Source organism: Danio rerio, chromosome 3 (assembly GCF_052040795.2).
Source record: "Danio rerio strain M-AB ecotype USA chromosome 3, GRCz13ab, whole genome shotgun sequence".
Lineage (NCBI taxonomy): Eukaryota > Metazoa > Chordata > Actinopteri > Cypriniformes > Danionidae > Danio > Danio rerio.
Window position 1 is genome coordinate 65,566,497 of NC_141023.1, and position 14,236 is coordinate 65,580,732.

Sequence of the window (14,236 nt, forward strand, 5' to 3'; positions counted from 1 at the left end):
ACAACATACTTTGTAGTAACTCTGCGAATTAAACTGCAGAATCCAAAAGAAGCAATGCTCATCAAAAAGATAAGAGTCGGCTCACTATCAAACAAAAACAACTGATTTTATATATTTGACATTTTTTGCATTTATGAGGTAAAATCTTCGTTATGGATGTGACGAATGTGAAATTGGCACGTGTGTCATTTTGGTAAATCAAATTTAATAGTTTGAAAATAATAACATTTTATTTTTAAGCACTGTAAAATACTTGCTTACGCAAAAAACGCCGAAAACAGTTTCGATATTTTGGCAGAAACTGCATTTTTTTCATGGCAAGGTTGACATTTGTATGTAATTGCTCATACATTTATTTTACATGCATTTAATGTGCTTTCCATGCATATGAAATCACTTTTTTTAAATTTGATGTGGACATCTGGTCTTGGACTCATAGGCCTATATAGGGCAAATCAATTAAATTAGGTCCAAATGTTAAGTACGATTCCATGTGCTCCATGATAGTATGAATTAAACAGGATTGGGTGTTATTAGTTACAAAGTAACTAGCTACTGTAATTAAATTACGTCTTCAGCAGAAAAAAAAGTTACTTATAATGTACTCGCCTCACTGTACATTAATTCAAGATCTGGGTCAACCAACTCAGAGAAGCAGAGGAATCATATTTATTTGTTATATAAATATATTCATTCATTTTCCTTCAGCTTAGTCCCTTTATTCATCAGGGTTCGCCACAGCGGAATGAACCGCCAACTTATCCAGCATATGTTTTGCAACCTCCACACAGAAATGCCAACTGACCCAGCCGAGGCTTAAACCAGAGACCTTCTTGCTGTGAGGCGAATATGCTACCCACTGCTGATACAAATATGTAATGATTTAAAATCGGTAACATTTATTTTTTAAATATTGAAATCGTTAAACGGTTAATCATATTGTGAGTGAACTTTTTTTTTTTACATTTATATTAAAATCGTTCATAGCATCGTTTTTTAGACAACAGTTTTTATTTTACAGTTTTAGACCGTGCTTTTTGCTGATATAAATATGTGATGATTTAAAAATGGTAGCGTTACATTTTTTTTTTATTATATTAAAATCGTTCGTAGTGTCGTTTTTTTAGACGATAGTTTCAATTTTAGACAACAGTTTAGACCTTGTTTTTTGCTGATAAAAATATGTGATGGTTTATAATCGGTAACGTTTATTCTTTAAATATTGAATTCGTTAAACGGTTTATTATATTGTGAGTGAACTTTTTTTTTTTACATTTATATTAAAATCGTTCATAGCATTGTTTTTTAGACAACAGTTTTTATTTTACAGTTTTAGACCGTGCTTTTTGCTGATATAAATATGTGATGATTTAAAATTGATAGCGTTAAATTTTTTTTATTATATTAAAATCGTTCGTAGTGTCATTTTTTAGACGATAGTTTCAATTTTAGACAACAGTTTAGACCTTGTTTTTTGCTGATACAAATATGTGATGGTTTATAATCGGTAACGTTTATTCTTTAAATATTGAATTCGTTAAACGGTTTATTATATTGTGAGGGAACTGTCCCTTTAAATACTGTATTTATTTTCATAAACATCTGATTTCCACAGTTTCAATAAAGCATATTTTTCTCCAGAGCGACTAAAGTCCTCAGAAGAGTCGTGTACTTTCATTTTTTTACGTTAGACGTTTTTTAGACGATAGTTTTTATTTTACAGTTTTAGACCATTCTTTTTGCTGATATAAATATGTGATGATTTAAAATTGGAAGCGTTAAATTTTTTTTTATTATATTAAAATCATTCGTAGTGTCGTTTTTTAGACGATAGTTTCAATTTTAGACAACAGTTTAGACCTTGTTTTTTGCTGATACAAATATGTGATGGTTTATAATTGGTAACGTTTATTCTTTAAATATTGAATTCGTTAAACGGGTTGTTATATTGTGAGGGAACTGTCCCTTTAAATATGCTATTTATTTTCATAAACATCTGATTTCCACAGTTTCAATAAAGCATATTTTTCTCCAGAGCGACTAAAGTCCTCAGAAGAGTCGTGTACCTTCATTTTTTTACGTTAGACATTTTTTAGACGACAGTTTTAATTTGACAGTTTAAGACCTTGTTTTCTGCTGATACAAATATGTGATGATGTATAATCGATAACGTTTAAATGTTAAAATGTTAATTATATTGTGGGTGAACTGCCCCTTTAAATGCAGTATTTATTTTTATAAACAACTGATTTCAACTGTTTCAAAAATACACACTTTTCTCCAGAGTGACCAAAGTCCTCAGAAGAGTCGTGTAACGTAGTTTTTTAGACGACAGTTTCATTTTAGATAACAGTTTAAGACCTTGTTTTTTGCTGTTACAAATATATGATGATTTATAATAGGAAGGTTTAATTTTTTTTAATTATGCTGAAATTGTTAGTAGCATCGTTTTTTAGATGTTTTTTTAGACGACGGTTTTAATTTTACAGTTTTAGACCTTGTTTTCTGCTGACACAAATGTGATGATGTATAATCGGTAACGTTTATTTTTTTAAATATTGAAATCTTTGTAAAAACTTGAGTAAAATGTTAAAGATATTGTTGGGGAACTGCCCCTTTAAATGCTTATTTTCATAAACATTTGATTTCAACAGTTTTAAAAATACACACTTTTCTTCAGAGTAACCAAAGTCCTCAGAAGAGTCGTGTAGCGTCGTTTTTTTAGACGACAGTTTCATTTTAGATAACAGTTTAAGATCTTGTTTTTTGCTGTTACAAATATATGATGATTTATAATCGGAAGGTTTAATTTTTTTTAATTATGCTGAAATTGTTCGTGGCGTCGTTTTTAGATGCTTTTTAGACGACAGTTTTAATTTTACAGTTTTAGACCTTGTTTTCTGCTGATACAAATATGGGATGATGTAAAATCGGTAACGTTTATTTTTTAAATATTAAAATCTTTCTAAAAACTTAAGTAAAATGTTAAATATATTGTTGGTGAACTGCCCCTTTAAATGCTTATTTTCATAAACATTTGATTTCAACAGTTTTAAAAATACACACTTTTCTCCAGAGTAACCAAAGTCCTCAGAAGAGTCGTGTAGCGTCGTTTTTTTAGACGACAGTTTCATTTTTAGATAACAGTTTTAGACCTTGTTTTTTGCTTTTATAAACATATATTGATTTATAATGTTTTTTTTATTATTATTATTTTTTCTATATTGAAATTGTTAAACGGTTAATTATATTGTGGGTGAACTGTCCCTTTAAACGCGGTATTTATTTCCATAAACATCTGATTTTGTTTTACTCACAGGCTCCCACCACGATAGTGCGCTGGTCCTCCGGGAAGCTCATGGAGGGGACGGTCGGTGCCACAGTGCTGGACATCTCCCCAAAAATAAACACTTTTCTCCCCTTTCTCTCCTCAAAATGCCTCAGGAAAAGTCCTCAGAGAAGTCGTGTAGCTTCATTTCACAACTGATGAGAGTCCCAGACCTGCAGCTGAACGTCTGTCACGACTCACATCCTCTTTGGTCAACCCTCACGAAGCACCGGGACACTTTGTTGGCATCCGTGAATAGACTGGGGAAAACCTACTATGGCGAGGAGTTGTCGGCTTATAAATAACAATAAGCGTCGTGAGTGGACGGTTGCTAGGCGACGGTTGCGCGAGCTGATTAATATTCATGAGGTCTGCCTTCCTCTTAGTAGGATTCGTTCATTTCGGCGTCAGAGTTAAAAGATTTATAGATTTAAAGTAACTTAGAGTTACATAGCATTTATTTACCGCTACGCTGATGATTTGGTGGGTTTATACTCGCCTGTAAAAATCCCCAGTCGCTTGTTTGGATAAAAATAAATGTGAAGTAACTGTAAATGTAGGAGAATGTTAAATAAAAATAAGTATTGGATGTGTTTGGTTCTTATATAATAATAATAATAATAATAATAATAATAATAATAATAATATAAATAAAAGTAGTTGTATAGAACATGTTTGTTTTAACGTTAACACAAACTAGAACATTCCTCACACATTTATTTATTTATTTATTTATTTATTTATTTATTTATTTATTTATTTATTTATTTATTTATTTATTTATTTATTTATTTATATGTACTCATACACACACAAGTTACATATATTCTTCTTCTGGACCCAGTGTGAGACCATTGTGTTGCGTCTTCCACATTTATTACACAATTTGTAAACTTTGGCATCATTTCGTTGTATTCATCAGATGTTGTGTTTCCAAAAAAGGGAGAAAGAAACATTCCTCAAACATTTCACGGTTGTCTTGGAGATCAGCAGGACTTTCACATATAAAGAGCGCCGCCCAGTGGCGGAATGCGATACACTGTAGGCAGTTATTATTCATACATTTGTTGATTTTTTAATACTATATATGAAGAATTAATGAGCAAAACAGATTTTATTCATATTCATAAATCATGTAGTTTGCAAACCAGCTGTTTAATGCACAATACATATGATTTATGAAAGTATGAAAGAAAATTATATATAATATAATATAATATAATATAATATAATATAATATAATATAATATAATATAATATAATATAATAAAATATAATATCGTTTATTAATTCATTTATTTTTTCAGATTAGTCCGTTTATTATTCTGGGATTGCCACAGTGGAATGAACTGCCAACTTATAGCATGTTTTACCCAGCGGATACCCTTCATATATAAATACATACATACAGTTGAAGTCAGAATTATTAGCCCCCCCACCCCTGAATTATTAGCCCCCTTGTTAATTTTTACCCCAATATCTGATTAACGGAGAGAAGATTTTCTGAACACATTTCTAAACATAATAGTTTTAATAACTCATCTCTAATAACTGATTTATTTGATCTTCGCCATGATGACAGTGAATAATATTAGACTAGATAGACACTTTTATACAGCTTAAAGTGACATTTAAAGGCTTAACTAGGTTAATTAGGGTAACCAGGCAGGTTAGGGTAAATAGGCAAGTTATTGTATAATGATGGTTTGTTCTGTAGACAGTCGAAAAAAGAATAGCTTCAAGGGACTAATAATTTTGTCCCTAAAATGGTGTTTAAAAAATTAAAAACTGCTTTTATTCTGTCCAAAATAAAACAAATAAGACTTTCTCCAGAAGAAAAAATATTATCAGACCTATCGTGAAAATTTGCTTGCTCTGTTTAACATCATTTCGGAAATATTTAAAAAAGAAAAAAAATTTAAAGGGGGGCTAATAATTAACTTCAACTGCATATATATATATATATATATATATATATATATATATATATATATATATATATATATATATATATATATATATATATATATATATATATATAACATTTGGTGTTGTGCTGTCTTAAAATCAATATGAATATAGATGTGTGATAACATATATTTTTTTGTTCTGTAAATTACTGATGACGTTAATTCAAATGTTTTCATTTAGCACAAAGGGCATTTCATCAAAATAACACAAATATGCAATTTTTAGACGTGTATGTTAATTTTAGATAGGAGTTTTGAACTGTTTTCTGCTGATACAAGCATCATGTGATGATTTATGATGTAAATCAAATTGAATCTGTAGATTTTATAAAAATTATATTAAAATCATTCTTAAAACTTACTACAATGACAACAATCACAATCGTCGTGAATTTAAATATAATGTCCTCCAATTAGTATTACAATATTTTCACGCAAGCGTTCAGTTCCTTTCTGAACAGCTCTCCACGATTCAGTTGAATCAGAGTCATTTGGTGTGAACAACACACGGCAAAGCTATCTCAAAGGGCGTTGTTCGGATGTCAGTCCGAACTGAGGAGTCGACTCCCACCAAGTGTCACTCGCGGCTAGCCTGACTCGCTGGTATATGCGAATGATTCACGGGGGAAAGATGGTCGCGAGCACCCGTGTACAGAAGCTCCTCAGACGGTATAAACTCGTGATCGCGGCCGGTTTAACGATCTTGCTGGTCCAGGGGCTGGTGGTATGGAGCCTGCGGAGTCTTGAGGAGGGAGAGGCCGAGGTGGGTGATGTTTTATGCGGGTGAATCTGTTCCGCCGTTTGATCTGAGGGTTTAGAATAGCATGCTAAGCTAACCCACAGCCGTCAGTCACTCAGTCTCATTAGTTGGACTATTACAGCTGTAGTAACGACGCCGAGTGTGCTGTTAATCTGACACTTTTATTGTACTGTGTAACAAAGTTATGGTTAAATAAGGCGTATTTCAGTTGTTGTGTTCAATTGTTGTGCTGGCGACCATTTAAAGCTGTTTGTTTTGACCGGCGTCGGGTTTTAAATGACTAGCAACTCTATGACTGGGAATCAAAACTTGGAGAGCTGCCTACGTAGGCAACATTTATTTTTGGTTATCATCGTCTCAACGCCTTTTCATGTATTAATGCAATGTCTATTTATCTATATACACTGCTTTTTTTATATAAACAAGGTCTCCATGTGTCAGAATTTATTGAGCATCCTGTTTATTTTAACCGCATACTTAAAGGGGAACTATTATGCTTTTATAACGGGTTTAAACACAGTTGTTGGGATATAGCAGTGTGTAAATATAAAGCCAGCCTATAATAATAAAAATGTGTTAATTTAATTTTGTTTTATAATCGGACTTGATAAAAACAGTCTGCAGAAACACTGTGATGACATTCTCCCTTTTGTACGTGTCATCAGAGGGGGAAAGCCCCGCCCACTAGTGACGATCTGTGCCTCATTAGCATAGAAAGCCCTGAGTGAGAAGCAGCCATCAGCGATTGTGGCCTTTGAGAGGTACAGTGCGGTCCAGGTCACCGTTATTAAGCTTGAGTTTCCACTGCCAAAAGGGTATCAATGGTTTTGGTGGGCGTGGTGTACGACAAAGTTTCAGTCGACGTCATTTTTACTCAAGGAAATGTCATAGTAATGCCGTACGTTTGTTTACATAAAATATGAGAAGCACTTCTCACAAAACAGATGCTTTATACACATAAATACTTCTGTATAAATGTTCATTAGCCTACTAACTTTTCTATCAACATGATTTGATTATAACTGCAGATCAATAACAGTGTAAAATAGCCTACTGTAACGTCTGCGATTATATAAAATAATTAAATAAATGCAACATATATGAACATGTAGACCCTTATAGTCTCCGATATGATACCAATAACGGAAAAGCTACACACAGCAGACATTTAGTCAGTGCCTCTCATATGTGTCTTTAATCTTCAGCAGTACGTGTAGCCTATTGTTAGCAAGTATTTCCGTCATTCCGAGTTCATAATAGCCAAAAAGGTGATGAGAATAGAACTTTATCTATAACACATGGCACTTTGTTCATGGTTTAGGTTCCAGAAGCATCAATTGCTGCTTTTTTTCCGGGTACTCCTTTGTTTTTTCGAGCTTCACTCTCGCGTTTGTTTGCTTCTGAAAGGATCGGATATCAGAGCACTTCAATGATCACACACGTTATTAATATGAGCTCAAAAGTTGTTATTTTAAATAAAGACGCGTGGTGAGCTCTCTGGAAAAATTGAAACCGCTCGCACTTTTAGACGGGCTCGTAAAACAACAACAGGACACAGCAGGTTTTGTCCTTCTTGGCTTTGTGGTTGTTCATCAAGACTTCAACAAGGTTTATTTGAGCTCAGGTCTACCATTGATTGTTATTATATGTATATAATATTACTTTGTAATGTTTCGGCTGTGTTTTTAAAAATGGCGTTTCCTTTGTTTTCATTCTCCCGCTTCTTCGAGTGACGTATCTCTGTAAACCAATAGTGTTCAACTCCACGTCTAGCTCCGCCTTTTAATACCCTATTTTTTTGTGCTAGGTACACTAGTGGTACGGTTTGCTTTTAGGTACCCTTTGACTAAAAGGGTACTGATCTGTACCGTAGTTACCATACCGAAGATAATGCCTATGACTAAGAGGATTATAAATGTGGAGTGTGCTTATGCTGTGTTCACAGCAGAAGAAGCATCAAGCGCAAGTGATTTACATGTTAATTCAATGCAAAGACGCAAATAGACATCCTACGGTGTAATATACGCGAATGAGGTGGCGAAAATGACCCGCTTCACGAGAATGAAGCGGCGAGAGTTGAGCGTTTTGCACGAATCGCTCAAGTTGGGAGATCTGTATTTTATCGGACATCCTTGCTATGTTAACCAATCAGGAGCTTGCTCTTGTGTGATTATGACGTAGCGCCTGTTGTTGGTGTACCGAGGGGAAATCTTTCTGCCGACACTAGACAACAGCTCATCAAATTGGGTTTGGCTCAGTCGGAAGCTTCCGCTGAAAGCCTCCATCATCATCCAGGTACAGTTTCTAGAGGAGTTGATGAATTCACAGAGCTAGTGCCCCTCTAAAAGGATCTAGTGGATTCAAACATGGCGCCGAACGAATCTACACTGTTTTTCAGCCTTCCCAAAGCACATAAACAAAGCTACTTTCTCAATAAAATCCATGCTAGCCATTTAGCAACAAAGCTAGAGTGACCAGGCAGACAGAAGCCTCGCCCATGACATGAATCCGCGTCTTTAATGAAGTGAATTTAACATGCAAATGAAGCGGATTTGATGTGAATGAAGCTCAAAATGTTTAAATGTCTATTTATGTGTGAAATGTGGGATTTATCCACACGTACCGCGTCTGGTGTGAACACAGCAATAGACTTCTTCTGAGACCCTTTGTCTCACAGAAGTAACATTAGTCTTGTTATGGAATCTGCCACTATGCTGACACACTGGCGTTTGCAGCTCGAATTTTAAGTCGCCAAAATGGCACAATTTGTATCAAAGCCTAAAAGGGTCCGTTTTAGAGAGTTATAAAACATTATTTGTGTGATGTTTTAAACTGAAGCTTCACATACACACTCTAGGGATGCTCTTTAGGCCCTCCTTAAAATGTTTTTTGATCATTGCAGTCTTTAGAGCCAGTAACAAGTGTCCTATATAGTGAAGACTGCCTACACCGATTGTCTGTGAGAATCTATTGAGCTTTTTACCTGTAGCCTTTTAGGCCCTTACAGTCTCTAGATCTTGCAACAAGTGTCCTACCTAGGCAGGATGACACCATGCTGCCTACAAATGTTCCTCTTTGTGAGAATCTGTTGAATCTCCTACCCATAACCAGGGCCTTATAGACTCTCCGGACATTTGTTAATTTAGTTGCTATTTCTGCGCAAAAGTTTGTAATGATTTTGAGATTTTTATTGTACCTATGCGCTATTTTACCCATACAGCATGCGTTGTATGTGAACTGAATAAGCTAAATTGGCTGTAGTGTATGTGTGGGTGTGAATGCAAGAGTGTATGGGTGTTTCCCAGCATTGGGTTGTGTTTGGAAGGGCATTAAGTTGGCGGTTCATTCCGCTGTGGTGACCCCTGATTATAAAAGGGACTAAGCTGAAAAGACAATGAATAAATGAACTTTTATTTAAGGTCTACAATGCAAATACAATTAGATCCACTCGTTTGGTAAACAAAGCAAGTCTTAGTCTTATGTAATATGTCTACTAAAAGATAGACTAAAAATACTTTACCCACTATATTGCAATTAAATGATATAAACTTATAACATTACTGGAATGAATATAAAAACTGAATAAATATATAATTACTTTAGTAAATAAATAAACCTGATGATGGCATAAAAAAATCTGGGGCTCATATGAAGGATCCTACCTAGTCATCATGTTTGAGCACTGCATTGCTCACTAGGTTGTGATGTCTGAAAATGATGGCAACTTGCTGTGCGTCTGCTACCGAGGGCTAATGTTAGAAGCCATTTTTGAGCATGGCAGTCTTGAAACCTAAATAGCTGCGCAAATAGACTGCATTTTAGGTTTCTACAATGAATATCTGGTAAGCTGCCTACATGCACAGGATTTTTGTGGTTCACTGTCTGAAACTCTAGTATGTACTAAACCTTTTTGGCCAGTCTGAAGTGCTATTAAAAGCATGTTAACTAACTAGACGGCATATTTGAGCATTGTAGTTTGCATGCTAGACAGTCATTGATGCTGAAAAATGCTGACCAAAAAAACTGAAGGATGTTTTTTTTACTAGACTTTTCAGTAAACCATTCTTAAAAGGATCGTTTACCCACACTCATCATGTGGTTTTAAACGTTTAAGAATTTCTTTCTTCTGTTGAACACAAAACAAGATTTTCTAAAGAACGTTGGGGGGAAAAGCAGCCGTTGACATTTATAGTAGGAACTAGGGTTGTAACAATATACCGGTATGACGGTTTACCACGATTTGAACGTGCACGATTATCATACCATGAACAATTGCATATCAACGGTTTTAACCCTTAAAGACCGAGACAGCCGCCCACGGCTAAAAATAAGTATTGCTCTTAAATGTTTAATAACTTTTGATCCGCTGATCCGATTCATACAATTCAAAGATTGGCATAAAGAAGAGAGTCTCAGCTTTCCAGTGCTGTATCACATAACATAACGGACTTTCAGAGGCTCCGGAATCAGTGCGGTTACGTCATCAAAATTTAACAACGCTGATTTGATAAAGAAACGCTCGTCACTGTGTCTCCGGACAAACCAGACATGATACATTGATGCATTGTCCCTCCTCCATGCCCAGATTGGTTCAAACTCGCTATATCACAACCAATAAGCATAGGTTTCACTTTTGTTTGTGGACCAACACTGAGCTTTTTGAACAACACGGAATGAGAGATAGGCATACATTTATGCGCGGCTAAATAAAACGCAAAAAAAAAAGTTTTGCATGAAATAATTCTCATACTAAGTACTTTTGCATGCACAGCAGCACAGAAACATGACAAAACAGTGACACAGCAAAGACGAACTGCTGCTCTTGCTGTTTTCAAAAGACGCAAATGAAGATGCAGCTGTTTATCTGCATTGCATACAACCATATCCAAATCCATATCCACAGACAACCATATCCATGCTGGCACATAAAACCTAAGGATGTTCCAAATTGAATCTAGTTTCGTTATGTAACTATTTATAGTATAGTAAATATTTATATCTATTTTTTTACTGAGGATTTGCACCATGTTTATTTGGACTTTATTTGGACTTTGACACATTATTTATTATTTTCTTATTTTTTTATTTGTTCATTGTAAGTGGTGTTGTTTATAGTAACTGAAAATATATTATTTGGAAAAAGTCAAATTTGCTTCACTGTTCTATTATTTTGTAACATTTGTAACATACCGTATACCGCGAAACCGTCAAACCGTGGTATTGTTTTAGACGATTATCATACCGTAAAAAATTCATACCGTTACAACCCTAGTAGGAACAAAATATACTATTGAAGTTAGGGTTGGGCCGATAGACGATACCATCGTCCATCGCCAATAGATAACACGATGCTGAGCCAGCTTCGCTGATCCTTGGCCCGCCCTCATCGCAAACCCGATCGTGAAAAATACACACTCAGGCACCATTTACACGCATTTTAGAACGAAAATGATCCACAGCCACACCGTGTTTAACCTAGCATTTCTGAACAGCCCACCGTCGCTGAAAACGCTCCTCTGAGCTCCAGGCAGAGAGCAGTGCACATCAGACAGTTTATCAAGGATGTACCGCTGGATTGCTTCTCACTATTGTTGTTAAACGTGATAATCAGACATCCCAAGTCTCCCGGAAGTTCTGGACGTCTCTATGCATTTGCGGGACTCATAATGACCGCAAACGTCTGATAATCTCCCGGAAATCGTGCATCTCCCTCCCGGTCCTCAAATAAGTCACACACCCGTTTCACTCCCGGATGCCTCCTCGCTTTGTATGCTTTTTTGATGCCTGTGGTTGTATAACTGTACCATTTGTCACCTTAACTACGATTAATTTTATCTAATTATTTTTATTTGTATCATTCAGTTACTGTACTTCAATATTGTTAGACTCGGGAAACGATAAAACACTTTAATTCAATTGTATCTTTTTCTTGATTGTATTTATAGTAGGACTGTGCAATTAATCGAAAATCCGATTTCGATTTTGGCTTCAAACAATTATGAAAAAGCATTAATTGAGATAAACGATTATTGCATCATAAATCGCCCCCTTTCTATCTGTTGCTCCTAAAAGCGCGAAAGACAGCGTGCTTATGTGTGTGCGGCACGCGCACACAGCCAGAAGCATGCGGCCGGTCAGCATTCGGTCTCATTCGCACACTGAAGCTGGAATTATACTGGCGCCGCATCGCGCATCTCCGCTGACCGTGCGCGCACCTCTCAAAACGGACGAGGCGCAGACATCTAAAGTCATCTTAATGTGAGCGCTTTAATGGTCAAATAGGTGTCAAAACGTAGTGTTTAGTGATTATTCATAATAACCCTCATTTGTGTAATAAACAAACGAGTTGAGGATCAAAAGACACGTGAAAGAGAAACCATTAAAGAGACAGCGCGCGATGTTGTTTTTAAAATTAAAAAATATTTAAACCTGCTTTTATTCTAGCTAAAATAAAACAAATAAGCCTAGAAGAAAAACATTATAGGAAATACTGTTAAAATTCCTTGCTCTGTTAAACATCATTTGGGAAATATTTATTTAAAAAAAAAAATTCTCAGGAGCGCTAATAATTTTGACTTACACAGTAATCGTTTTAAATAATCGTGATTACAATTATGACCAAAATAATCGTGATTATGATTTTTTCCAAAATCGAGCAGCCCCAATTTATAGATTGTTGTGCATGAGAATACTCGCAACACATGCAAATGCAGAAACACACTACAAATAGCACAGACCCCAATAATTTTATTAATTATTAATAAATCATTCATTTTGATTAATTGTCCAGATTCACTTGTATGTACGTCACTTTGCATAAACAAACATCACCGCTTCCATTTCATCATGTCGCTGCTGTTTTCTTTGTGTTAATTAACTGTCCACTTTTAGGCCCCGTTTACACTAATGCGGTTTAGTTTGAAAACGCATATGTTTTGCTACGGTTACGCCATTCGTCCACACTACGCCGTAGTTTTCGAGCGCCAAAAATAGAGCATTTTAGAAACCCTGAAGAGGCCGTTTTCATTCTAAAATGCTGCTGCTTCATCTCTGTGTGAATTGGGAAAAGCGAAGACATCTGAAAACGAAGGTGGGGCTGGCGACATTCGCCTCTCTGATTGGGGCTTTTCCTCAATATTAAGTAGCCTAACACACAGTTCAGTCCTGCGTCCCCTCCTTGTAAGTTCAGACTTCGCAAGTTTGATATGGAAAACAGACTCCCGAGGACATGTCCGGTAAATCTTCAAAGGAAACAGTGCACTTTATAACCTCATTCACGTCACCCTGGCTACGTTTTTTCTTTATATCTTAACAATAAAATGAAAACATAATATAAGGAACTACTATTTTCATTTTGATATTAACAACTTGTAAATGCTGAGGTGTCGTGCTGCATATTTGAGCGTCATCTTCCCTGTATGCGTATTCACAACAAGACGGAGCCTAAAACATCACTGCCCCCTTTTATTTTCATTGTAAATACGAAACATACCCTCTTTTTAATTAATGTGGTTACATTAATTATTAACTTATCTTTGTGCTCAGCCAAAACATGTTACCTGAGAATAAGGCCATGTCTACACTAATCCGGATAAATTTGAAAACGGAGTTTTCCTCTAAAAACGCTTCACGTCCACACTGTCGTTTCTATTCATTTTCCAAAACTTTGTCATCCACACTGAAACGACTACCAATGCTTTCAACCTGTACTGCGCATGCGTGAAACGTAAGATGCTTCGTCACGCGTCATTTCCGACTGACGTTTATTTTCTTTCCGGCTCTTTGAAACGTTGCGGCAAAATGTCAAGGAAAATCACAGAGTTTTTTAAATGGACTGACAATGAAGTAGAGTTGCTGCTTCGAGTAACACATGAATACAAAGTTGCAAAAGAGAGTGAAAATGTAGACTGGGAGACGTGCCAAAACAAATACGCCGATATACTGGACCGCTTTAAAGAACAGTATCCTGCTGATGACGCTGCTTACCCTCACAGTAAGGACGACATCACTAAAATCATAACTGAGTGTCACATGACAAAAAAACGCGTCATCGTTTTCGAAAGACTCCGTTTTCACAGTCTACACTACGACACGAAAAAGGCGTTTTCAAATTTATCCACTTTGGAGAGCGTTTTCAAAAAGATACGTTTTTGTTTCCTAAAAACGCGTCTCAGTGTG

The 14,236-nt window shown here is 35.6% G+C and overlaps 2 protein-coding genes across 2 annotated transcripts in view; one reads left to right on the plus strand and one right to left on the minus strand.

Annotated features, from left to right (window-relative positions):
• Window positions 1-3,601, minus strand: part of si:ch73-364h19.1 — a 29,234-nt gene extending 25,633 nt beyond the window's left edge. Inside the window, exon 1 of the mRNA XM_087245461.1 lies at window positions 3,318-3,601. Coding sequence (XP_087101587.1) covers window positions 3,318-3,393 — 76 coding nt within the window. The 5' untranslated portion in view covers window positions 3,394-3,601. The remainder of the gene's footprint in view (window positions 1-3,317) is intronic.
• Window positions 3,602-5,904: 2,303 nt separating this feature from the next.
• xylt2 (xylosyltransferase II) overlaps window positions 5,905-14,236 on the plus strand; it is a gene marked incomplete at its 3' end in the record, with an annotated part of 68,566 nt that continues 60,234 nt past the window's right edge. Inside the window, 1 exon segment of the mRNA NM_001130778.3 lies at window positions 5,905-6,061. Coding sequence (NP_001124250.2) covers window positions 5,930-6,061 — 132 coding nt within the window. The 5' untranslated portion in view covers window positions 5,905-5,929.